Source organism: Oncorhynchus masou, chromosome 13 (genome assembly GCF_036934945.1).
Source record: "Oncorhynchus masou masou isolate Uvic2021 chromosome 13, UVic_Omas_1.1, whole genome shotgun sequence".
Lineage (NCBI taxonomy): Eukaryota > Metazoa > Chordata > Actinopteri > Salmoniformes > Salmonidae > Oncorhynchus > Oncorhynchus masou.
This window is the reverse complement of record NC_088224.1, coordinates 24,209,350-24,237,187: the sequence shown is the minus strand read 5'-3', so window position 1 is coordinate 24,237,187 and position 27,838 is coordinate 24,209,350. Positions and strand designations below refer to the sequence as shown.

The window sequence follows — 27,838 nt, the reverse complement described above, 5'->3', positions numbered from 1 at the left end:
ATAATGTAGAATATTGTATCAGTAGCTTTTAGCAGACTGGGCAAGGATGTATAAATGGTATATGTCTATGGTGCTGAAGACCAAGAATATGTTCAGCAGAAAGTAAAAAACCCAGACACACACACACACACACAGGTGTCTGGTATGCAGAGGTGTTTTAATCACATTAGAACCAAAAAGAAACACCGTGTCGTTGGGTTCACCACAGTCTTTATATATAATAACCTTTATCCCAGAAAAACATCTACAGCCATTTACAGCTTTACTCTGATTGCAAAACAGAAAGACACATCCCCACAGAGAGAGAGAGAGGAGAGGAGTGATGGAGAGAGGGGAGTGATAATTGAGAGGGAGACAGAACAGAGACAGCGAGAGTGCATCTCCAACAGTCCTTATCTAAATTAGAAAAACTGACAGCCATTTTTATTGGATTATTACACAAGTATTATTACATAAGTATTATACATTAGAAAAATATGATAGTTGTTATAGAAGCGCCAGGCGTTAAGCTGAGTGATCGTAGCTGGGTCGTATTCAGTAGCAAAACGGTTTGAAAACAGACAAGGAAGAATTGCTTCTCTTATTGCAAAAGTTCAAGCTGTAAACCCCCATTTCATTCCGTTTCTAAACGTTTTCTCCCTACTGAATACAACCCTGGGTCCTCAGGCTTTTCATTCAGTGACATTGAATGTGACCCCTCCCACTTGCTCCCAAATAAGGAATCATGCCACGCCCTCCTCATCCAAGAATGACATGCAGCTCCTCTAGTGTTCTATATCTAGGCCGAATATATACAGATTAGGACAACGCAATAATCAATAATTCAAAAATAAACAAAGTAAGCATTCGAAAATAAACAAAGTAATTGGACCAGCGCCACTGCTGATTCTACAGGATTAGCATTAAAAATGTGAGAATCGTCCGGAAAAATAAAGGGTCTGTAGATAACTAGAAACACATTTAAATGACTAGAATGACAGTAAAACAGTTATGCTATGTGTTTGCTGACTAGTTAGCTGAAATTCACTACAATTGTGTTAATTTTCCACTTGATGGCAAACGTTCTGTACTGCTGAAATTCACTTCCAGTCATTTTGGCTCCGCATTGCTAGTCCCATTGTTTAGAATTCTTCTGCATTTATGCAAAGACTTATGGAATCCTCTTATCCTAACCTGTATATTTTTGACCTAGGCCCATACCAGGAAGTCAGGTATAGCAGGAAGAAAAGTTAGGACTTAAAGAATTAAAGCAATAATTAGAAAAATAATATGAAAAAAAAATAAAATAAAATAAAAATAGAGGAGCTGGTTCGTAGATGAGTATGTAGAGGGAGTAAGTGTAGAGGGAGGGATGGAAGAAGAGCGAGAGGGTAGATGAGGGAGGGAGAGAGAGAGGGAAAAGGAGGGAGGGAGAGAGGGTAGGGGAGGGAGGGAGAGGGGAGAGAGGGTAGAGCAGAGAAGGTAGAGCAGAGAGGGAGAAGGTAGAGCAGAGAGGGAGAAGGTAGAGCAGAGAGGGAGAAGGTAGAGCAGAGAGGGAGAAGGTAGAGCAGAGAGGGAGAAGGTAGAGCAGAGAGGGAGAAGGTAGAGCAGAGAGGGAGAAGGTAGAGCAGAGAGGGAGAAGGTAGAGCAGAGGGAGAAGGTAGAGCAGAGAGGGAGAAGGTAGAGCAGAGAGGGAGAGGGTAGAACAGAGAGGGAGAGAGGGTAGAACAGAGAGGGAGAGACGGAGGGAGGGAAGGAGAAAGCGTAGAGGAGAAAGGGTAGTAGAGGGAGAGTGGGAGAAAGGGTAGAGGAAAAAGGGTAGAGGAGGGAGAGAAGGTAGAGGAAAAAGGGTAGAGGAGGGAGAGAAGGTAGAGGGAGGGAGGGAGAGAAGGTAGAGGGAGGGAGAGAGCAAAGGTGGAGTGCTAGAAGTGCAACGTAAGGCAGAGGAAGAAGGGAGAGAGAGAGAGAGATTGAGGAGTTATTGCTGGGCGTAGTAGCATAGTTTCTGCTGTCGGTCGGAGTGGTGATAGCAGAGGAGAGGGATGGAGGAGAGGAGTGAGAGAGTAGTTATTGTTGTGGGTAGTATGGCTGTGGTGGTGGTTGCTGGGGCTGCTGTTGGTAGGTGTAGGGGTGCTGCTGTGTGGGGGGGACCACAGGGTAGCCCCCCTGTCCGGGTGCTGGGGCCTGCTGATAGGGGACGTAGGGCTGCATGTTAGGCTGCATAGTGGGGGGCATGTTGTACTGGCCGTACGCTGCATACGGGTTATAACCCATAGGCATCTGGTAGGCATACCTGAGGATACAGAGAAAGAGAGGTTAGTGTGTATGAAAATGAGAAGACAGGGATAGTGAGATGAACAACAGACGGGCTACAGTTGTGCAATGCACACAGCCAACTGGGACAATAAGGATAATGATTGATTTGATTGACTCACCCGGGGTATCCCTGGTATGTGGGGTAAGGCGGTCCCTGGGCCTGTGAGGGAGGGGCCATAGGTGGGGGGTTTACTGGTTGAGGCTGGTTACTGGGAGGGTTGCCTGGTGCGGAGGCGGCCTGGGGGGTGAAGGCAGGGGGAGGGGGCCGCTCGGGAGGCTGGGCCTTCGCCGGGGGCTGCTGAGGCTGCTGGAAACGGAAGAGGGAAAGATCAGAGGTCACTAAAAATCAGTCAAAACAGATCAATAGTAAACCTTGTGACAACTGCTGATGTAAAGTGGTTAACAAACATTTCTCTGATTGCTTGAAAAGGGATATTTTTTACGTCACAATAAGAGACAATATTACGGTCATGTCTCTGTCGTGATTGAGGGAGTTCGTCAGGCTGAACCGGGCTATGGCCCGTCAAGACCAGGTAAAACTGCTCAAATCAAACAGTCATTGTCAACAAGGCAGCATGGTGCATCGTTCAGAATCATACAATATATGTTTCAATTTTCAAACTAGTTTTCCTTGGTAAGATAAAGCACATATATTTCATCAAGAGCAAACACTTTAGCATGTGAAAATGCAAATCGTAAGTCAATACTCCACGTGCCTCACATACGTCATTCTGTTGAGCCAACTTCTCCATCGGCTTTGAAAGGGGCACACAACTCACACCCGGGAGACACCTCGGTTACAAATGAATGCAATCACTTTCACCCGATGCAAATTTCGTTTAAAGTTTAATTGAATCCTCATTGGCACAGAGCTGCCCTCTGATTGGGCTGGAGGGAGGAGCCACCCATCTGTGATTGGCTACTTACGAAGACAGTCCTTGGTGCAGGGGTTGGTCCAGTGGCGGTGGGGTTAGTCTGGTAGGCGGGGACAGAGAAGGACGGGGCACTGGGCTCCCTGGCGATGCTCTGCTGCAAATCCCTGGGTGGGTAACCACAACAACAGAAATGTCAGTCATTGGTCACCAAGGCAACCCCAACATCAGTTGCTCGTCATGGTCACTTCTAGTTCACATAAATCACCAATCACATAAAAACAGAATCAATGATATTTCACTAATAACACAATACAGTGATTATTACAAATATTCATTACAACCGAAGCATCGTTATTGAGACGACGTCACCACCACATACTTCAGCAGTTCATCCCGTTCTGTCTTGCGGGCGAAGACGATGTCACTGCACTTGTTCTGGAACTTCAGCAGGATCTCGGTGAGGTCATTGTAGAACTACAGAGAGCGAGAAGGTGATTGGTCAGATTGAGAGACAACCAAAGTCATCCAACAATCAAGCCCTTGTCAAGTTCAACCTGTTATGTTTTTCAGGGGGTTAGAACAAAAATGTGTATTGTTGGGTGACACAGTCTTAGAAACAGTCCTCCTTTTCCCTGGACAACCCACCCATTCCCTAGAAACAACCCTCCCTGACGTTCCCTAGGCGACAGTGACCTTGGTGCCCTCTCTGAGGTTGCTGGTGATCTCAACGTAGCTGTCGTGGGCCGAGGCCAGCTTCTTCAACACCTCCTCACGATCATTAGCCTCCGAGTTGGACTGCTTCAGACTGGAGAACTCCTGGTGAGATGCCTGGCGGGAGACAATCAACAGGTGGAGATGGAAGGAGAGAATCGATAAAGTAACATTTCTCGACATCTGAAAAAGTATTTGTGGAAATCGCGTATAGGGGTGTTTAGGCGAGTGTGTCTCTGTGTCTGTATCCTACCTGCACGTTGCCCAACAGCTCTTCCTGAGAGCGGAGGCTGGCTTGAACCCTCTGGCTGTAGCTGCCGTATGATTGGTCAAGCTGGCTCATTGACAGTGCCTCCTCATTGATGGCCCCGTCCTGAGCCAGAGCCGTCAGGAAGCTGGAGGACATGTCAAAGGTCACGCCCTTAATTTCCGTCTCCAGCACCTCCCTCTCTCTCTTCACCACCTCTAGCTGGGACAGCTGGGAACGCAACACACTCACAACCTAGAGGGAGAGAGAATACATAGTTAGAACACACACACACACACACACCCACACCCACACACACAAAATCCCTCACCTCGCTGCCCTGCAATGTCTTAGCAGGGTTGGCTGAAGGTATGGCAGCGGTGAGTTCAGCCTCAGGTTTACAGAGGAGAGCGATCATCTCACAGTGTGCATTATAACGCTCCCTGACCACCTGGTCAGCCTGCACTGCCTTGTCCAACACGCTACGGAAGTTACCCCCCTCTGGACCGCCGGAGGTAGAGAAGCAGAAATAATTATCATTTGATTCCAAGGTAGTACACAACACCACACATATAAGTATGTTTGTTTTTGGATGTGTGTGTAGGCATGAATAGGTGTGTGAGTGTGTGTACCCGCTCTGAGTGGTTTGTAGAGGTCTCCAGAGGGAGTTCTGTTCCAGCGTTGGCTGAACTTGGATCTCAGCTCGCTGTCTGTCGACTCCTCATCATCCAGCATCTTCAGAGACTACAAACACACACACACACACACATTACACATCATGGGTATACGAACTAGAGGTCGACCGATTAATCGGAATGGCCGATTAATTAGGGCCGATTTCAAGTTTTCATAACAATCGGAAATCGGTATTTTTGGGCGCCGATTTGCCCAATTACTCTTATTTTCAACGACGGCCTAGGAACGGTGGGTTAACTGACTTGTTCAGGGGCAGAACAACAGATTTTTACCTTGTCAGCTCGGGGGATCAAATCTTGCAACCTTACAGTTAACTAGTCCAACGCTCTAACCACCTGCCTCTCATTGCACTCCACGAGGAGCCTGCCTGTTACGCGAATGCAGTAGAAGCCAAGGTAAGTTGCTAGTTAGCATTAAACTTATCTTATAAAAAACAATCAATCATAATCACTAGTTAGAACTACACATGGTTGATGATATTACTCGTTTATCTAGCGTATCCTGCGTTGCATATAATCGATGCAACGCTGGGGGATGATTTAACAAAAGCGCATTTGCGAAAAAAATCACAATCGTTGGACAACTGTACCTAACCATAAACACCAATGCCTTTCTTAAAATCAATACACAGAAGTATATATTTTTAAACCTGCACATTTTGCTAAAAGAAATCCAGGTAATATTAACCAGGTGAAATTGTAATTTCTCTTGCGTTCATTGCACGCAGAGTCAGGGTATATGCAACAGTTTGGGCAGCCTGGCTCATTGCAAACTAATTTGCAAGAATTTTACGTAATTATGACATACCATTGAAGGTTGTGCAATGTAACAAGAATATTTAGACTGATGGATGCCACCCGTTAGATAAAATACCAAACGGTTCTGTATTTCACTGAAAGAATAAACGTTTTGTTTTCAAAATGATAATTTCCGGATTCGACCATATTAATGACCAAAGACTCATATTTCTGTGTGTTATTATGTTATAATTAAGTCTATGATTTGATAGAGCAGTCTGACTGAGCGATGGTAGGCAGCAGCAGGCTCGTAAGCATTCATTCAAACAGCACTTTCATGCGTTTTGCCAGCAGCTCTTCGCAAGCACAGCTCTGTTTATGACTTCAAGCCTATCAACCTAATGGCTGGTGTGACCGATGTGAAATGGCTAGCAAGTTAGCTGGGTGTGCACTAATAGCGTTTCAAACGTCACTCGCTTTGAGACTTGGAGTAGTTATTCCCCTTGCTCTGCAAGGGCCGCAGCTTTTGTGGAGCGATGGGTAAAGCTGCTTCGAGGGTGGCTGTTGTCGATGCGTTCCTGGTTCGAGCCCATGTAGGAGCGCGGAGAGGGACGGAAGCTATACTGTTACACTGGCAATACTATAGTGCCTATAAGAACATCCAATAGTCAAAGGTATATGAAATACAAATGGTATGGAGCAAAATAGTCCTATAAATAATATATTAACTACAACCTAAAACTTCTTACCTTGGAATATTGAAGTCTCATGTTAAAAGGAACCACAAACTTTCATATGTTCTCATGTTCTGAGCAAGGAACTCAAACGTTAGCTTTTTTTTACATGGCACATATTGCACTTTTACTTCTCCAACACTTTGTTTTTGCATGATTTAAACCAAATGGAACAGGTTTCATTATTTATTTGAGGCTAAATAGATTTTTATTGATGTATTATATTAAGTTAAAATAAGTGTTCATTCAGTATTGTTGTAATTGCCATTATTACAAAAACAAACTAAAATAAAATAAAAAAAATAATTGGCCGATTAATCGGTATCGGCTTTTTTGGGCCTCCAATAATCGGTATCAGGTTTAAAAATCATAATCGGTCAACCTCTAATACGAACACGTGTGTGTGTATATACACACACCTCATCCAGGATCTCTCTGTTGCGTGTCAGTAGTTCTGGCAGGTCTCTGATCAGCTGCTCTATGCTCTGCAGCCCCCCCTGCTGGACGATGGCATGGGCCTTTTCAATAATGGATTGTGGGATAGAATCTCCAGTCAGGTCCTCCAGAGCCGCAGGCAGGTTCAGAGATGCCAGGACACTGTTGTTAAATGATCAATACATGATCAATATAGACATGCCAACACACTGTTTAGTTATTAACGCAATTCACCACCAATAAATATGACCTACACAGTGTACAAAACATTAAGAACACCTGCTATTTCCATGACAGACTGAACAGGTGAAAGCTGTGATCCCTTATTGATGTTAAATCCACTTCAATCAGTGTAGATGAAGGGGAGGAGACAGGTTAAAGAAGGGTTTTTAAGCCTCGAGACAATTGAGACATGGATTGTGCCATTCAGAGGGTGAATGGGCTAGACAAAATATTTAAGTGCCTTTGAACAGGGTTTGGTAGTAGGTGCCAGACGCACCGGTTTGTGTCAAGAACTGCAATACTGCTGGGTTTTTCACGCTCAACAGTTTCCTGTGTGTATCAAGAATGGTCCACCACCCAAAGGACATCCAGCCAACTTGACACAACTGTGGGAAGCATTGGAGTCAACATGGGCCAACAGCCCTGACAAATTGAGTCTGTTTTGAGGGCAAAAGGGGGGATATTAGGAAGGCATTCTTAATGTTTTGTCAACTCAGTGTATGATGACTTAACCGGGTGCTGTTGACTGTGTTGATAATGTAATGTATTGAAATCAAGAGTAGAAAAAAATAACGATTAAATTGTTAAATGATCAAAGTAACATCCATACCCGTTGCAGAGGTTAGTAGCTTCCCTCATGGTTCCTACCAGTCTGTTGACAGTCTCAGCCTTCCTCTGGCTGTACACACTCATACTCTGCTGCACAGCCATGGGCACCATCTTCTCAAACAAGTCTATACAGACACACACGTCAGAAACTAACCCACACGTTTACAAACTCTTTTAGACATCTACACAAAAAGCAAAAGTGTGCCCCCCCCACACCAGTGAACTTGGTGCCGAGTGGTTGTGTGTGTATTCGGTCTCTCACCAGTGAACTTGGTGCCGAGTGGTTGTGTGTGTATTCGGTCTCTCACCAGTGAACTTGGTGCCGAGTGGTTGTGTATTCGGTCTCTCACCAGTGAACTTGGTGCCGAGTGGTTGTGTGTATTCGGTCTCTCACCAGTGAACTTGGTGCCGAGTGGTTGTGTGTGTATTCGGTCTCTCACCAGTGAACTTGGCACCGAGTGGTTGTGTGTGTATTCGGTCTCTCACCTGTGAACTTGGCGCTGAGCGGAGGTGTGATGGTGGTAGCCTTGACCAGTGCTGCCTTGCCGATGTGTTCCAGGTCTTTGACCTCAGGGACGCGGTCGTGGTAGATGAAGTCGTTGTCCTTCTTAGCTGCGGTCAGAGCACGGCTGATCTTATCACTAAGATCTTTCACACTGACGTACTCATCATAGCGAGACGCTACCGTCTTCACCAGCTCTGAAGCATGCTGCAGGGATGGAGGGAAGGAGAGAAGAGGAATGAATGATAGTTGGATCCTTCACACTGTCAACCATAAAGCAGGGCTAGACTCTTCACTAATTAGTTTGCTGAGGGATGGAGAGAACGAGAGAATAGAAAACAATGTATGAGGACTTTGGCTGATTGATTGTGTTTACAGTGGGAAGAAAAAGTATGTGAACCCTTTAGAATTACCTGGATTTCTGCATAAATTAGTCATAAAATCTGATCTTCATCTAAGTCATAACAATAGACAAACACAGTCTGCTTAAACTAATAACACACAAACAATGACATGTTTTCACGTCTTTATTGAACACACCGTGTAAACATTCACAGTGCAGGTAGGAAAAAGCATGTTAACCCTTGGATTTAATAACTGGTTGACTCTCCTTTGGCAGCAATAACCTCAACCAAACATTTTCTGTAGTTGCGGATCAGACCTGCAAAACAGGAGGAAATTTGGACCATTCATCTTTACAAAACAGTTTCAGTTCAGCAATATTCTTGGGATGTCTGGTGTGAACCGCTCATTTGAGGTCATGCCACAGTATTTTAAATCTGGTTTAGGTCAGGACTCTGATTGGGCCTCTCCAGAAGGTGTATTTCCTTCTGTTGAAGCCATTCTGTTGTAGATTTACTTCTGTCTTACGGGTTGTTGTCCTGTTGCATCACCCAACTTCTGCTGAGCTTCTATTGGCGGACAGATAGACTTACATTCTCATGCAAAATGTCTTGATAAACTTGGGAATTCATTTCTCCGTTGATGATAGCAAGCTGAGGCAGCAAAGCAGCCCAAACCATGATGCTCCCTCCACCATACTTTACAGTTGGGATGAGGTTGATGTTGGTGTGCTGGGCCTTTTTTTCTCCACACAGTATTGTGTTCTTATAGTTTCATCTGTCCACAGAATATTTTGCCAGTAGCACTGTGGAACATCCAGGTGCTCTTTTGCAAACTTCAGACATGCAGCAATGTTTTTGTGGGACAGCAGTGGCTTCTTTCGTGGTGTCCTCCCATGAACACCATTCTTGTTTAGTGTTTTACGTATCGTACTCGTCTCCAGAGATGTTGGCATGTTCCATATATTTCTGCAAGTCTTCAGCAGACACACTAGGATTCTTCTTAACTTCATTGAGTATTCTGCGCTGTGCTCTTGCAGTCATCTGTGCAGGACGGCCATTCCTAGGGAGAGTAGCAACAGTGCTGAACTTTTTCCATTTATAGACAATTGGTCTTACCGTGGACTGATGAACATCAAGGCTTTTAGAGATACTTTTGTAACCCTTTCCAGCTTTATGCAAGGCAACCATTCTTAATCTTAGGTCTTATGACATCTCTTTTGTTCGAGGCATGGTTCACGAGGCAATGCTTCTTGTGAATAGCAAACTCAAATTTTGTGCGTGGTTATTTTTTTTTTTTAAACGGGGCAGGGTAGCTCTAATCAAAATCTCCAATCTCATTTCATTGATTCGACTCCAGGTTAGTGGACTCCTGACTCCAATTAGCTTTTGGAGAAGTCATTAGCCTAGGGGTTCACATACCTTTTCCAACCTACACAGTGAATTTTTAAATTATGTATTCAATATAGAAAAAATACAACAATGTGTGTTTTTAGTTTAAGCACACTGTTTGTCTATTGTTGTGACTTAGATGAAGATCAGATCAAATTTGATGTCAAATTTATGCAGAAATCCAGGTAATTCACATTTTTTCTTGCCACTGTATTTGGTCATAGGAAAATCACTACATTTTCAGGTGGGCTACACTGGAAGCACCACTGGGTTAGAGTTGTGCTGTGTGTGTGTTTGTGTGTACCTGCAGGCGAGCGATCTCCTCCCCAAAGTGTTTCTTATGCTTGGCGAGGATAGACTGGTGTAGCTCAGCGTTGGCCTGCATGATGCAGTGTTTAGCTGCCAGCACCGGCAACACCTCCTGGAAATAAATACACTGACCAGGGAGAAGCAACCACAGAGCAGTGCGCACACGCACACACACAGGGCAAACCAAAACACACATGCAAACAAAGGGAAAACCAAAGAACAACACCGCCAAGAGCAAATCACGAACGAGTTTCACGTCACAGAAGCCAAAATCAGTAACACAGGCACACACACCACCACGAGGGATGCAGAGAGCGGAGGATAACGGGAGAGAGAACAGAACAGTGAGTGATTAATCTTTCTGCAACATTCACCCAAACTTTATTACAAAGTAGTGTGTGTGTGTCGGCAAAGTCCAGCCCATGTATTCCCACCCCAGAACGTGTGTGTGTCTGTGTCTGCAAAGTCCAGCCCATGTATTCCCACCCCAGAACGTGTGTGTGTCGGCAAAGTCCAGCCCATGTATTCCCACCCCAGAACGTGTGTGTGTGTGTGTCTGCAAAGTCCAGCCCATGTATTCCCACCCCAGAACGTGTGTGTGTGTGTCTGCAAAGTCCGGCCCATGTATTCCCACCCCAGAACGTGTGTGTGTGTGTCTGCAAAGTCCGGCCCATGTATTCCCACCCCAGAACGTGTGTGTCTTTTAGTAGTAAGACAGGTCAGTCAGATTTCAAACACACATCATTTCAGAAGCTCATTATTAGGTAGTGAGAGACCAATAAGAACGGGGGTGAGACGGTGAAAGCGCCACTGAGAATACAGCCCAAGTAGTGAACAAGCACAACCAATGAGAAAACAGCCCAGGTAGTGAATAACAAATCAGAATAGACTGTATGGTAAACAAACAATCAGAACAGAGATAGTGAAATGAGAGAAATGGGGAAAGTTCTACACCCTGAGTGTTATCCCCACACACACACACACACCTTGGGCAGGTTCTCTTTGTACTGACACTGCTTGAAGGCATCGCTGTAGAAATCTGCCGCCTGATTGGCCAGTTTTGCGATGATGGCGTCCTTCATCTTATCTGTAGGGCAAATGATACCATGGTTACTTGATTTATGCACACACGTGTAATGTGTGGGTATAGCATGTGTGTGTGTGACGTATGTGTGTACCTGAAGTAGCCTTGAGAAAGAAGACTTCCTGTGCCTGAGCCAGCATGATGAGACTGAGGGTTCCTACGGTCTCAGGAGAAATGTCCATTGTAGGCTCTCTGTTCAGAGCCGACAGCACTGTGTCCTTAATGTGACCAAATGCTCCACTTGCCAACTGTAGGGGGTGGAAGAGGGAGAGAGAGTGTATGACAGAGAGAGATAGAACGACAGACAGGGGGGGTTATTGGTTATATTATTACTACGTAGAATTCAAGTATTATTATAAAAAAGGTAGTCATTGGCTGTAATATAATTAGCAGTACTGTAGTAATACCTGGTAGTAACATCAGTATTACTATAGATTTTGGTAACATTTGGCTGTAGTATTTGTAGTACTGTAGGAATTAGATGTGGCATAAATAGTAGTGTTACTATAGAACCTGGTAGTATTGTAGCATTACTATAGTAGTACCTGGTAGTATTTGGCTGTAGTATTTGTAGTACTGTAGTAAGTAGATGTGGTATAAATAGTAGTGTTACTATAGTAGTACCTGGTAGTATTTGGCTGCGGCCTTCAGTCCTTCATCGCTGTCCAGGTTTTGTTCTGAAGCGATCTGACTTGCCAACGCTGCTCCATTGAACAACACACATGTCTTCTCATAGCCCAGACTGGCCAGGGCTAAAACACACACACCTGTTCATCAGGCTGACATACCTCACAATAGGGTTACAGAGGTTACCTCCCGCTGGGAGATAGCACACGCCGGCCCAGCTCTACACATGCCACAGACAGGTAATCATTTAGGTTGCAGGGTTTCCATTAGGAACATTTGGCACCGGACAAATGACCTGAAAGATGACATTTGAGAACTGTACCGGTCATGCATCTGCATTGGGAAAGTAACCCATTAGGGCATCCATCCACGCAGCACAATCAATAAACAAGGGATATTGGCCAAATGAGCCACACTTACGTGTCCTTAAAACCAGCCTTTTAACAAATTACAAAAACACTATCCCTTGTGTTTCGATGTTTAGCATATGCAGAACTTTATAGTCTGTTTTATTGGTTTTAACTTTCCTCAAATATCAATTGTCCACCTTACGGTTCCGCTGTCAGAGATCTGATCACTAAATGCATCAGGGCATTGCATGCATAGGCATATAGGCATCTACTGTATGAAATTAATATTAAAAAGATCAAATCAAATTTGATTTGTCACATGCGCTGAATAGACCTTACAGTGAAATACTTTCTTACAAGCCCTTAACAATCCGTTTAAAAAAAGTGTTAAATGATTTACTAAAATAAACTGAAGTAAAATATAAATAAAAAGTAAAATTTAAAAATTGTTAAAAGAACAACAATAAAATAACATTAGCGAGGCTATATAAAGGGGTACTGGTACAGAGTCAAGGTTAGTCGAGGTAATATGTACATATATATATATATATGAAAGCGCCATAATATGTACAGGTAGAGGTAAAGTGACTATGCATAGATAATAAACAGATTAGCAGCAGCATAAATAATGGGGGTGGGGTCAATGCAAATAGTCCGGGTAGCCATTTGATTAGCTGTTCAGGAGTTAAGGGTTAGAAGCTGTTAAGAAGCCTTTTGGACGTAGACTTGGCACTCCTGCACCACTTGACATGCGGTAGTAGAGAGAAGAGTTTATGACTAGGGTGGCTGGAGTCTGACAATTTTTAGGGCCTTCCTCTGACACCACCTGGTATAGAGGTCATGGATGGCAAGAAGCTTGGCCCCAGTGATGTACTGGGCCGTACGCCCTACCCTCTGTAGTGCCTTGCGGATGGAGACCGAGCAGTTGCCATATCAGGTGGTGATGCAACCAGTCAGGATGCTCTCAATGGTGCAGCTGTAGAACTTTGAGGATCTGAGGACCCATGCCAAATCCTTTCAGTCTCCTGAGGGGGAACAGGCATCGTCATTCCCTCTTCATGACTCTCTTGGTGTGTTTGGACCATGATAGTTCATTGGTGATGTGGACACCAAGGAACATGAAGCTCTCAACCTGCTCCACTACAGTCCCGTCGATGAGAATGGGCATGCTCCTTTTCCTGTAGACCATGATCATCTCCTTTTCTTGATCACATTGAGGGAGAGGTTGTTATGCTGGTACCAGACACCCACGTCTCTGACATTCTTCCTGTAGGCTGTGTAATCGTTGTTGGTGTTCAGGCCTACCATTGTTGTGTCATCGGCAAACTTAATGATGGTGTTGGAGTCGTGCTTGGTCATGCAGTCATAGGTGAACAGGGAGTACAGGAGAGGACTGAGCACGCACCCCTGAGGGGCCCCCATGTTAAGGATCAGCGTGGCAGATGTGTTGTTACCTAACCTTACTACCGGTCATGAAGTCCAGGATCCAGTTGCAGAGGGAGGTGTTTAGTCCCACTGAACACTGAGCTGTAGTCAATGAATAGCAGTCTCACGTAGGTGTTCCTTTTGTCCAAGTGGGAAAGGGCAGTGTGGCGTGCAATAAAGATTGCGTCATCTGTGGATCTGTTGGGGCCATATGCTAATTGGAGTGGGTCTAGGGTTTCTGGGATAATGGTGTTGATGTGAGTCGTGACCAGCCTTTCAAAGAACTTCCTGGCTACAGACGTGAGTGCTACGGGTTGGTAGTCATTCAGGGAAGTTACCTGGGTGTTCTTGGGCACAGGGACTATGGTAGTCTGCTTGAAACATGTTGGTATTACAGACTCGAACAGGGAGAGGTTCAAAATGTCAGTGAAGCCACTTGGTCAGAGCATGCTAGGAGTACACATCCTGGTAATCCGTCTGGTACTGCAGCCTTGTGAATGTTGACCTGTTTGAAGGTCTTATTCACATCGGATACAGAACGCGTGACCACACAGTCTTCCGGAACCGCTGGTGCTCTAATGCATGCTTCGGTGTTGCTTGGTCATTTAGCGCGTCTGGAAGGCTTGTGTCACTGGGCAGCTCGCGGCTGTGCTTCCCTTTGTAGTTCGTAATAGTTTGCAAGCATTGCCACATCCGACAAGCGTCGGAGCCGGTGTAGTACAATTCAAAATTAGTCCTGTATTGACGCTTTGCCTGTTTGATGGTTGGTGGTGGGGCATAGCGTGCTTTCTTATAAATGCCCGGGTTAGAGTCGCACTCCTTGAAAGCGGCAGCTCTACCCTTCAGATTAGAGGTCGACCGATTATGATTTTTCGAGGACCAAAAAAGCCGATGCCGATGAAATCGTCCGATTAATTTTTGGGGGATATATATATATATATATATATTTCTTATTGGTAATAATGACAATTACAACAATACTGAATTAACACTTATTTTAACTTAATATAATACATCAATGAAATCAATTTAGCCTCAAGTAGATAATGAAACGTTCAATTTGGTTTAAATAATGCAAAAACGTAAAAGTGCAATATGTGCTATGTAAGAAAGCGAACGTTTCAGTTCCTTGCCCAGAACATATGAAAGCTGGTGGTTCCGTTTAACATGAGTCTTCAATATTCCCAGGTAAGAAGTTTTAGGTTATAGTTATTATAGGACTATTTCCCTCTATACCATTTGTATTTCATTAACCTTTGACTATTGGATGTTCTTATAGGCACTTTAGTATTGCCAGTGTAACAGTATAGCTTCTGTCCCTCCCCCCGCTCCTCCCTGGGCTCGAACCAGCAACACAATGACAACAGCCAACACATCGAAGCAGCATTACCCATGCAGAGCAAGGGAAACAACCACCCCAAGGCTCAGAGCGAGTGAAGTTTGAAACGCTATTAGCGTGCGCTAACTAGCCAGCCATTTCACTTCAGTTACACCAGCCTCATCTCGGGAGTTGATAGGTTTGAAGTCATAAACAGCGCAATGCTTGACACACAACGAAGAGCTGCTGGCAAAACGCACAAAAGTGTTGTTTGAATTAATGTTTACGCGCCTGCTTCTGCCTACCACCGCTCAGTCAGATACTTGTATGCTCAATCAGATTATATGCAACACAGGACACGCTAGATAATATCTAGTAATATCATCAACCATGTGTAGTTAACTAGTGATTATGATTTATTGTTTTTTATAAAATAAGTTTAATGCTAGCTAGCAACTTACCTTGGCTTACTGCATTTGCGTAAAAGGCAGTCTCCTTGTGGAGTGCAACGAGTTTGTAAGTCGCTCACCAATTTGTAAGTCGCTCTGGATAAGAGCGTCTGCTAAATGACTTAAATGTAAATGTATGTAAATGTAGGTCGTTATTGCGTTGGACTAGTTAACTGTAAGGTTGCAAGATTGGATCCCCCGAGCTGACAAGGTGAAAATCTGTCTTTCTGCCCCTGAACGAGGCAGTTAACCTACCGTTCCTAAGCCGTCATTGAAAATAATAATGTGTTCATAACCGACTTGCCTAGTTAAATGAAGATTAAATAAAGAACATGATTCCGTATGTGTTATTTCATAGTTGATGTCTTCACTATTATTCTAAAATGTAGAAAATAGTGCAAATAAAAGAAAAAAAACCCTTGAATGAGTAGGTGTTCTAAAACCTTTGACTGGTCCTGTATGTACGGTCATTGTGGGGACGACGTAATTGATTAACTTATTGATGAAGCCAGTGACTGATACTCCTCAATGCCATCGGAAGAATCCAGGAACATATTACGGTCTGTGCAAGCTAAAACAGTCCTGTAGCTCAGCACGTGTGTCATCTCACCACTTCTGTATTGAGCGAGTCACTGGTACTTCCTGTTTTAGTTTTTGCTTGTAAGCAGGAACCAGGGGGACAGAGTTATGGTCAGATTTGCCAAATGGAGGGCAGGGGAGAGCTTTGTACGCTTTGTGTGTGGAGTAAAGGTGGTCTAAAGCTTTTTTTCCTCCTCTGGTTACACATTTAACAGGCTGGTAGAAATTAGGTAAAAATTGATTTAATTTTTCCTGCATTAAAGTCCTCGGCCACTAGGAGCACCACCTCTGGATGAGCATTTTCTTATTTGCTTATGGCCTTATATAGCTTGTTGAGTGCCGTTTTAGTGCCAGCATTGGTTTGTGGTGGTAAATGTACAGCTACGAAAAATATATATGAAAACTCTTGGTAAATAGTGTGGTCTACAACTTATCATGAGATACTCTACCTCAGGCGAACAAAACCTTGAGACTTCCTTAATATTTGATTTCGTGCACCAGCAGTTATTTACAAATAGACAGACCGCCACCCCTTGTCTTTACCTGAGGCAGATGTTCGGTCTTGCCGATACACGGAAAACTCAGCCAGCTGTATGTTATGCATGTCCTTATTCAGCCATGACTCAGTGAAACATAAGATATTACAGTTAATGTCCCATTGGTAGGATAGTCTTGATCGGAGCTCATCCAGTTTATTATCCAATGATTGCACGTTGGCTAATAGGACTGATGGTTGAGGCGGACTACACACTCGCCGTCGGATCCTTACAAGGCACACCGACCTATGTCCCCGAAATCTGTCTCTTCTTCATGTGAATGACGGGAATTTGGGCCTTGTCCGGTGTCTGAAGTAAATCCTTTGCATGTAGACACGTCAAAGAAAAAAATATTTGTCCAGTACGAGGTGAATAATCACTGTCTTGATATCCAGAAGCTTTTTTTGGTCATAAGAGACAGCGGCAGAAACATTATGTACAAAATAAGTAACAAATAACGTGAAAAAACACACAAGATAGCACAATTGGTTAGGAGCCCGTAAAATGGCTGCCATCTCATCCGGCACCATAAATATAGAAGAAAGAAAAGCTTAGTCCTAGCAGGACAGGACATGGATTTCTTTATCCTTGTCAGATAGGCTACTGCGTCTGCTATACAGATATACACAGTCGTGGCCAAATGTTTTGAGAATGACACAAATATTAATTTTCACAAAGTCTGCTGCCTCAGTTTGTATGATGGCAATTTGCATATACTCCAGAATGTTATGAAGAGTGATCAGATGAATTGCAATTAATTGAAAAGTCCCTCTTTGCCATGCAAATGGCACGTGCCGTCATCATTGCTTTGCACAAAAAGGGCTTCACAGGCAAGGATATTGCTGCCAGTAAGATTGCACCTAAATGAACCATTTATCGGATCATCAAGAACTTCAAGGAGAGTGGTTCAATTGTTGTGAAGAAGGCTTCAGGGCGCCCAAGAAAGTCCAGCAAGCGCCAGGACCGTCTCCTAAAGTTGATTCAGCTCTGGGATCGGGGCACCACCAGTACAGAGCTTGCTTAGGAAAGGCAGCAGGCAGGTGTGAGTACATCTGCACGCACAGTGAGGCAAAAACTTTTGGAGGATGGCCTGGTGTCAAGAAGGGCCGCAAAGAAGCCACTTCTCTCCAGGAAAAACATCAGGGACAGACTGATATTCTGCAAAAGGTACAGGGATTGGACTGCTGAGGACTGGGGTAAAGTCATTTTCTCTGATGAATCCCGTTTCCGATTGTTTGGGGCATCCGGAAAAAAAAGCTTGTCAGGAGAAGACAAGGAGAGCGCTACCATCAGTCCTGTGTCATGCCAACAGTAAAGCATCTCGAGACCATTAATGCATGGGGTTGCTTCTCAGCCAAGGGAGTGTGCTCACTCACAATTATGCTTAAGAACACAGCCATGAATAAAGAATGGTACAAACACATCCTCCGAGAGCAACTTCTCCCAACCATCCAGGAACAGTTTGGTGACGAACAATGCCTTTTCCAGCATGATGGAGCACCTTGCCATAAGGCAAAAGTGATAACTAAGTGACTCGGGGAACAAAATATCGATATTTTGCGTCCATGGCCAGGAAACTCCCCAGACCTTAATCCCATTGAGAACTTGTAGTCAATCCTCAAGAGGCGGGTGGACAAACAATACCCCACAAATTCTGACAAACTCCATGCATTGATTATGCAAGAATGGGCTGCCATCAATCAGGATGTGGCCCAGAAGTTAATTGACAGCATGCCAGGGCGGATTGCAGAGGTCTTGAAAAAGAAGGGTCAACACTGCAAATATTGACTCTTTGCATCAACTTCATGTAATTGTCAATAAAAGCCATTGACACTTATGAAATACTTGTAATTATACTTCAGTATTCCATAGTAACACCTGACAAAAATATCTAAAGACATTGAAGCAGCAGACTTTGTGAAAATTAATATTTGTGTCATTCTCAACTTTTGGCCACTACTGTACAGCTAATTCGTACATGTTCTATCAGAATTTTTTAAATAAAGATAATCATTATTGTTAGATTACAGGAGTAACTATGGTAGGCTTAGAACATTCTTCCTCGCCTCAAGTTCAAGGAGTGCAAGTCAGTTGGACTGCCGGAACACAGTGCCTTCATATCATAGGCCGGCAGTGTAATAGCCAGACCAAAAGTAATTAAGTCTAGCCATTGTTCATAGGGAAAATACAAGCAGGATATTATATTGCGGCAAACACAGCATTACAGTTGAAACTTAATTTAGCTAAAGAAAATTACGACAGAATGACAAAACATGTTTGGCATATTTAAAGAACTGGTTTGGATGACTAAATAGGCCTAAAATAATAACAATGAGCGAGTTGCACAGAAGCCACACCAACATTTCTCTCGTCTTTGACACCTACAATATTAAAACGTATCCATACGGAGGACATTCCCCCTTGTAGGCATACTCTCTAACATTAATTTTACTTAAATTAAAAAAGTCTCCATCTTTGCAATCAACAGTAGCCTAGGCCAAAGCTCCTCTCTCCTTAGCAGCAGGTGCATGTACATAAGGCAGAGTGTAATGAGTGAGAGACTGGTGCTGAAGCACAAAATCTGGGTTTATGATAGGCAGCCCTGGACAATTTGGCCGCATACGATTGAATTTATTTGATCGGCCGAAATCCGGGGAACAGAAACCTTGATATGTTGAAAAAAACAAGGAGCGAACACACATCATACAAAATGACTGCTTCCTACACCTACTGGAACAACCATGCCCGCAAGCCTCGTGTGTGTGTGTGTAGCGTACCTAGTTTGACTGAGCCCCCGAACAGTGAGCCCTTATCAAAGGCATCTTTCCATGTGAAGGTTAGACACAGCTGCAGGAACACAGAGAGATTAGCAACATTATCAGACAAACCTTATTTTTTATTAGCGTTTCATGTGTGACGTGATTCTCTGTACCACGCAGACACATACTGTATTCTATTGTTTTCAGCATCAGTGTGTATTTTGTATTGAGTGGATGAGAGGTTATAGGTACCTGATTTTCAGAGAAGGGAAACTTTGGCTCCACGGCACACAGCTGATCATAATACCTACAGAAAAGAGAGATGTTATTGACTGTGTTACTGACCAACTACGCTTGGGCGGAATCCAGATTCTCATACCTGCCTTGTGCCATACCAGGATACTCTGGAATTTTGTATTTTTATTTAACTAGGCAAGTCTGTTAAGAACAAATTATTATTTACACTGGATGGCCTATGAACAGTGGGTTAACTGCCATGTTCAGGGGCAGAACGACAGATTTTAACCTTGTCAGCTCAGGGATCTTTCGGTTACTAGTCCAACGCTCTAACCACTAGGCTACATGCTGAATGCTTATGTAAATGTGATATTTCAGGGTTGTTTTATTTATACTCAGTAAGAAACTTTGGCAGCCACTAGTTGTTTTCTTGGCACACCTGTACTTGGGAGTTGTCTCCAATTCTTCTCTGCAGATCGTCTCAAGCTCTGTCAAGTTAGATGGGGAGCGTCGTTGTACAGCTATTTTCAGGTCTCTCCAGAGATGTTTGATCGGGTTCACGTCCGGGCTCTGGCCGGGCCATTCAAGGCATTCAGAGACTTAAGCGGAAGCCACTCCTGCGTTGTTTGGCAGTGTGCTTAGGGTCATTGTCCTGTTGGAAGGTGAACCTTCGCCTCAGTCTGAGGTCCTGAGCAGGTTATCAAGGATCTCTATGTACGTTGCGCAGTTCATCGTTCCCTCGACACTGACTTGTCTCCCAGTCCCTGCCGCTGAATAATATCCCCACAGCATGATGCTGCCACCACCATGCTTCACCGTAGGGATGGTGCCAGGTTTCCTCCAGACGTGACGCTTGGCATTCAGGCTAACGAGTTAAATCTTGGTTTCATCATACCAGAGAATCTTGTTTCTCTGGTCTGAGAGTCTTTAGGTGCCTTTTGGCAAACTCCAAGCGGGCTGTCATGTGCCTTTTACTGAGGAGTGGCTTCCGTCTGGCCACTCTACTATAAAGGCCTGATTGGTGGAGCGCTGCAGAGATGATTGTACTTCTGGAAGGTTCTCCCATCTCCACAGAGGAACTTTGGAGCTCTGTCAGAGTGATCATCGTGTTCTTGGTCACCTCCATGACCACGTCCCTTTTTCCCCAGATTGCTCAGTTTGGCCAGGCAGCTAGCTCTAGAAAGAGTCTTGGTGGTTCCAAACTTCTTACATTTAAGAATGATGGAAGCCAATGTGTTCTTGGGGACCGGCAATGCTGCAGAATTTTTTTGGTACCCTTCCCCAGATCTGTGCCTTGACACAACCCTGTCTCGGAGCTCTACGGACAATTCCTTCGTCCTCATTGCTTGGTTTTTGCTCTGACATGCACTGTGAGACCTTATATAGACAGGTGTGTGCCTTTCCAAATCACGTTCAATCAATTGAATTTACCACAGGTGGACTCCAATCAAGTTGTAGAAACATCTGAAGGATGATCAATGGAAACAGGATGCACCTGAACTCAATTTCGGGTCTCATATTTTTATGTATTTATTTCACCTTTCTTTAACCAGGTAGGCTAGCTGAGAACAAGTTCTCATTTACAACTGTGACCTGGCAAAAGAGTCTGATTATTGAATACTTGATTTATTTGTATACATTTGCAAAAATGTCCCAAATATTTTTTTTTTTCGCTTTGTCATTATGGGGTAGTGTGTGTAGATTGATATGGAAACATTTTTTATTACACATTATAATAAGTGTGTTATGTATTAAATGTGGAAAAAGTGAAGGGGTCTGAATACCTCAGAATGCACTGTATTAGACAGCAAGGCTCTTGATTCATTCTCTACTGTTTCCAAGCGAAGCTTGATTTTGGAAGGAGCTAACCACTTAGCGAGATAGCTACTAAATGAACAAACCAAATGGACAACTGCAGATCATTTAGTGAATTTTAGACAGTTAACTTAATAGATATAAGATACATAGTTGGAGAACATTTGTGAACTCTATACTGTAATTAGACCACCTAGCACATGCGGTGAGTGACTCACAAGGCTCCAGTCTTTCGTCCTTGTAAACAAACCCCACGTAACTGGGGACTACTAGTAAGCTTCATAATGAAGAAATTGTGACAGGTGAAATTAAGAACACAATCTTCTTTATATCCTAATGTATTGCACAAGTTGAGTGCAGGAATTTACTTAAAAAGTAGCTACAAATATTTAAGTGTAAAAATAAATAAAAACCCCAGATGAAATAGTTTCAACAGTATTGACTAGAGGTCGACCGATTATGATTTTTCAACGCCGATACCGATTATTGGAGGACCATAAAAGCTGATACCGATTAATCTGACAATTTATGTATTTGTAATAATGACAATTACAACAATACTTAATATAATACATCAATAAAATCAATTTTGCCTCAAGTAAATAATGAAACATGTTCAATTTGGTTTAAATAATGCAAAAACAAAGTGTTGGAGAAGAAGGTAAAAGTGCAATAGTTCCATGTAAAATGTGCGCCATGTAAGAAAGCTAATGTTTCAGTTCCTTGCTCAGAACATGAGAACATATGGTGGTTCCTTTTATGTGGTTCCTTTTATCATGAGTCTTCAATATTCCCAGGTAAGAAGTTTTAGGTTGTAGTTATTATAGAAATTATAGGACTATTTCCCTCTATACCATTTGTATTTCATTAACCTTTGACTATTGGATGTTCTTCTAGGCACTTTAGTATTGCCAGTGGAACAGTATAGCTTCCGTCCCTCTCCTTGCTCCTCCCTGGGCTCAAACCAGCAACACAACGACAATTAGCGAGGGTTAACTAGCTAGCCATTTCACTTCGGTTACACAAGCCTCATCTCGGGAGTTGATAGGCTTGAAGTCATAAACAGCGCAATGCTTGACGCACAACGAGGAGCTGCTGGCAAAACGCACGAAAGTGCTGTTTGAATTAATGTTTACACGCCTGCTTCTGCCTACCACTGCTCAGTCAGATACTTGTATGCTCAGTCAGATTATATGCAACGCAGGACAAGCTTGATAATATCTAGTAATATCAACAACCATGTGTAGTTATAACTAGTGATTATGATTGATTGTTTTTTTTATAAGATAAGTTTAATGCTAGCTAGCAACTTACCTTGGTTTACTGCATTCGCGTAACTCCTTGTGGGGTGCAACGAGAGAGAGGCAGGTCGTTATTGCGTTGGACTAGTTAAAGTTGCAAGATTGGGTCCCCCGAGCTGACAAGGTGAAAATCTGTCGTTCTGCCCCTGAACAAGGCAGTTAACCCACTGTTCCTAGGCCGTCATTGAAAATAAGAATGTGTGTTTGCTTGTTTGTTGACGTTTTTAGTACAGATTTAACTGTACTACTGTATCATTTTGACACGCAAAGACTCAAACGGTGTTCCATAGTACACTGCTCAAAAAAATAAAGGGAACACTTAAACAACACAATGTAACTCCAAGTCAATCACACTTCTGTGAAATCAAACTGTCCACTTAGGATGCAACACTGATTGACAATACATTTCACATGCGGTTGTGCAAATGGAATAGACAACAGGTGGAAATTATAGGCATTTAGCAAGACACCCCCAATAAAGGAGTGGTTCTGCAGGTGGGGACCACAGACCACTTCTCAGTTCCTATGCTTCCTGGCTGATGTTTTGGTCACTTTTGAATGCTTTCACTCTAGTGGTAGCATGAGACGGAGTCTACAACCCACACAAGTGGCTCAGGTAGTGCAGCTCATCCAGAATGGCACATCAATGCGAGATGTGGCAAGAAGGTTTGCTGTGTCTTTCAGCGGTGTCCAGAGCATGGAGGCTCTACCAGGAGACAGACCAGTACATCAGGAGACGTGGAGGAGGACGTAGGAGGGCAACAACCCAGCAGCAGGACCGCTACCTCCGCCTTTGTGCAAGGAGGAGCAGGAGGAGCACTGCCAGAGCCCTGCAAAATGACCTCCAGCAGGCCACAAATGTGCATGTGTCTGCTCAAACGGTCAGAAACAGACTCCATGAGGGTGGTATGAGGGCCCGACGTCCACAGGTGGGGGTTGGGCTTATAGCCCAACACCGTGCAGGACGTTTGGCATTTGCCAGAGAACACCATGATTGGCAAATTCGCCACTGGCGCCCTGTGCTCTTCACAGATGAAAGCAGGTTCACATTGAGCACATGTGACAGACGTGACAGTCTGGAGACGCCGTGGAGAACGTTCTGCTGCCTGCAACATCCTCCAGCATGACCGGTTTGGCGGTGGGTCAGTCATGGTGTGGGGTGGCATTTCTTTGGGGGGCCGCACAGCCCTCCATGTGCTCGCCAGAGGTAGCCTGACTGCCATTAGGTACCGAGATGAGATCCTCAGACCCCGTGTAAAAGGCTATATAGGACTAAATATTATTATTGATATTACTTATAGGAGTATGGTTATACTTCATTTGCTCTGTTAAACCTATCCTTTAGAATGACTTCGATAGCAACAGTCAATTATGTAGTTATTATGCTGGTGTGATTGGCCCTGGGTTCCTCCTAATGCAAGACAATGCTAGACCTCATGTGGCTGGAGTGTATCAGCAGTTCCTGCAAGAAGAAGGCATTGATGCTATGGACTGGCCCGCCCGTTCCCCAGACCTAAATCCAATTGAGCACATCTGGGACATCATGTCTCGCTCCATCCACCAACGCCACGTTGCACCACAGACTGTCCAGGAGTTGGCGGATGCTTTCGTCCAGGTCTGGGAGGAGATCCCTCAGGAGACCATCCGCCACCTCATCAGGAGCATGCCCAGGCGTTGTAGGGAGGTCATACAGGCACGTGGAGGCCACACACACACTACTGAGCCTAATTTGGACTTGTTTTAAGGACATTACATCCAAGTTGGATCAGCCTGTAGTGTGGTTTTCCACTTTAATTTTGAACATGACTCCAAATCCAGACCTCCATGGGTTGATAAATTTGATTTCCATTGATAATTTTGTGTGATTTTGTTGTCAGCACATTCAACTATGTAAAGAAAAAAGTATTTAATAAGAATATTTAATTCATTCAGATCGAGGATGTGTTATTTTAGTGTTCCCTTTATTTTTTGAGCAGTGTATATATGTTGTGAAGCTCACAGCAGTGATGCTATTACTGTGTAACTCCGGTAGGGCAACATCGAAAAAATTGCACACTTGGTATTGTTAACCGGTGCTCGACCAGTTGGCGAAAGCCAAGGGCAATGAATTCCATTATATTGGCTTTAATGGATTTCACCTGAGTTGTTACACTGAAATTTTGACTTGTTGACTGCTCAAGCCACACATCAGACATTGTGGGCTAGTTTAGGAATGCCGTGTTGCACTTATAGCTAAAAATTGTACGTGGCATCATTACGTCATGTACCTTCGTTATATAGGTATGCACGTCAGCTGTGACATGGTTTTGCACATCGGGTGTTAAAACAGACATCGGCCGATTCCGACATGTTCACCAATATATCGTGCATCCCTAATTGCGATACTGGTATCGTCTCGGACAAAAGGCACCTCATTGGCGGAACAAACCTGGTACTATAGTTGACTCTCAGTTCAGAGAGGCAATGAAGGAATGTGAAGGAAGGAGGGAATGAGGAGTACTTACAGAAGTGCAGTGAGAGAGTAGGAAAATAAGGAGAGGGAGGGTAGAAGAGTATGGCGGAAGGGAGAGGGAAGAGAAGAGTGGTCGCTAGGTCGGCGCACTAAAGGTTTTTAGGTACAAACAATGGTTACCATGGTTACACTAAGATTAGCAAGGCTGTGACTACTTGGTAGGGAACAAAGTACATCCCTGGTAGGGACCAAAGTACATATGGGACCAAAGTACATACAGAGTTTGCATTTTTGGGTAAATTTCCATTGGATCCATTACACCGGGGTAGTTAATGTGGAACATGCGAACCTCAAGTATTTGATGGAAAACAAATAATGTTTTACAGTTTAGAGTTCTGTCCTAGACAGGTCTGCTGGTGACTACACTACTGCTGCTGACACAATGGCAGTCTGTCTGCAGAGCTGTGAAAGGGATATGGAATACAAGGCCCGTTGCCATAGCTACCTGGCACATGGCTCGCTCTGTACATGAGCTGAGAGCTAAGAGGCTACAATGCTAAGATTCACCTCCTAGGAATCTACCCACTCTGTATAGCAAAGCGTAGCCAGAACGTTAACATACTATAGGCCAGCAATAGCATGTCCCTATCCCATCTTGTAGTTAGGAAGCCTATGCTAACATTGAATAAGTTCCTCCAGCAAACACTCCTTAAAGCAAACAAAGATGCCAAGGCTCTATTGTAACGCACTAGTATTAAATAATGCTCTGTGGACAATACAATGCTAAACTATTAGTCAATTGATTAGCCTACTGTATAGAATAGATGACTGGCTGGAGAAACCGAGGAAAGAAAATCAGAAAAGTCAATAGGTCACAACTCCAAGATATGTGTGGTGATATCACACAGGACTGGAGACATCTTTGGTAGGGTAGAGGAGGTTTGTTAACCAAATAACAGTCCAGTTTCCTCCATGGAACTCTATGCAAAACATTCCTACCATCTCCCAGTGTGGGTATTCTTTTTAGATGAGATGGATTTAGCTGAATAATGCCTCAGAGGCAGGCGGACTATATTAAATGTACATTATATAGCATAGCCTACTTCTACTCTGAAATGTATCTAGTGTTGCATCCTCCCACCTAGATCTTGGATCAGTTGAGTATCTATCAAGAAGCGATAGTGAGGGACCTTCCAAGGGGTCCGAGTCTTTATGGCACAGGAGGTAATGTTAGCCATCCTGAAACCACCCCCACATAACCCTCCTGAAACTAACATTACTTGTATAATGTTGTAATAACATGGCTAGTTAACAAAATGACTGCGGTGGCATTTTTCAATCTTCTCAATGGAGCATGTGGATAAAGGTACATTTGAGTACAGTGGTATATCCCATCCCCATATCTGCGCAGGCTTTATGGTGTCTTAATATAACCATGATTGCGTTTTGACCACAGTGCAGTGCACTGTGAACAAGCATAACTGTATGGTCGGTAACTTCTGGCAAGGAAATAGCCATTACTTAATTGTCACTGTTTTAAGCTAATGTTTATTGGAATTGGCTAACATGGTAGTTAGTTAACTAGCTAGCTAAACAAGCTAGCTAGTTACTTTACTAATTGACAGCAGGTTCATTTCACATGTAGAAATCGTTATTGAGCCATTACAGTAGCATCACATGGACATTGATTGTCAATGCGTTAACTTTTCATAAATTGTTAAACACATGACTCAAAAGGAAAAACTGCTTCCGAGAATTTCAGGGTGCGGCAATGGAGTTAACTAGTAGCCCAGCCATTTCCAAACAGGTGAAATAGCTAGTTAACTGTTAGGTGTCTAGCTGGAGTTAGCTAGTTACGTCAGTGCGGCAGTATTTCAAACCTCAGGAGGATTTCCAGCGAGCTTTCGTGTTTGTCGAGCGGCCTCCCCAGAGCACTCTTGCGCAGCTTGTTCAACTCCTCCACGGATCGGATATACTCAGCTTGATCCTCGCCCGTTGGGTATGTCGCCGTAACGAATTTCGAGAGCGGTTTAACGAGTTCGACTTCAGACGACTTCTTTAACGGGACAGAAATAAAAGTCGCCATTTTTGGCCCGCGAAAAGTAACAAATAAAATGTGAAAGGACTATCAATCGGCAAAAACAACAAGCGACTCCTCACTTCCTGGATTCTGCTGCAAACGTCAGAAGACGTTGACGCATAGAGCGACCTGCGCAGACGCAGTGAGGGCTGGACAGGGGTAATACAGGTTTCTGATATCTCGATGTATTTTTTTTTTCATGTTATTGGATGCTTACATTAAGGGCTTTATTTAGACAGGACATGTCTATCATTATTTATATTTAAAGGTGCTCCGCCATTTCTTAGTTGCTAAAATTAAAAAAGTTATGTAGTGTAGAGAATCATTGTACGATCTTAACTGCTGTGAAATATTTTCACTCGCCAAAAATATTGTATTTTCAGCTGTTTGAAGCTGGTGTACAAAACCAAAAGTTCAAGAAGCAAAAATACACTTAAGGGACGCATACAAATAGCGCACATAGAACATATCTACTGCTTCTGAGACTTGCTTTCATTGAGAATGACAGATCTATAACTAACGTCTATGTGAATTTGGTAGTTGCCCAAAAAGTTACATATTGCAGCTTAATAAACTCAGCAAAAAAAGAAACGTCATCTCACTGTCAACTGGGTTTATTTTCAGGAAACTTAACGTGTAAATATTTGTATGAGCATAACAAGATTCAACAACTGAGACATAAACAGAACAAATTCCACAGACATGTGACTAAGATAAATTA

At 43.6% G+C, this 27,838-nt stretch overlaps 1 protein-coding gene across 2 annotated transcripts; it reads right to left on the bottom strand.

Annotated features, from left to right (window-relative positions):
* Positions 1-140: 140 nt before the first annotated feature.
* On the bottom strand, positions 141-27,234 carry pdcd6ip (programmed cell death 6 interacting protein). 2 transcript variants are annotated; one of them, XM_064983275.1, is made up of 18 exons: positions 26,918-27,234; positions 19,485-19,539; positions 19,251-19,320; positions 11,814-11,941; positions 11,284-11,437; positions 11,092-11,192; positions 10,101-10,232; positions 8,048-8,270; positions 7,563-7,686; positions 6,715-6,892; positions 4,761-4,872; positions 4,460-4,629; positions 4,135-4,383; positions 3,864-3,998; positions 3,550-3,644; positions 3,223-3,334; positions 2,415-2,602; positions 141-2,272 (listed from the first exon to the last, which is right to left on the bottom strand). In XM_064983275.1, the coding sequence occupies exons 1-18, from the start codon at positions 27,121-27,123 to the stop codon at positions 2,047-2,049; spliced, it is 2,658 nt and encodes an 885-aa protein (XP_064839347.1). In that variant the 5' UTR covers positions 27,124-27,234; the 3' UTR covers positions 141-2,046. The 2 variants fall into 2 exon arrangements, with proteins under 2 accessions (XP_064839347.1, XP_064839348.1); XM_064983276.1 differs by having other exon boundaries at positions 10,101-10,217.
* Between the last annotated feature and the right edge of the window lie 604 nt (positions 27,235-27,838).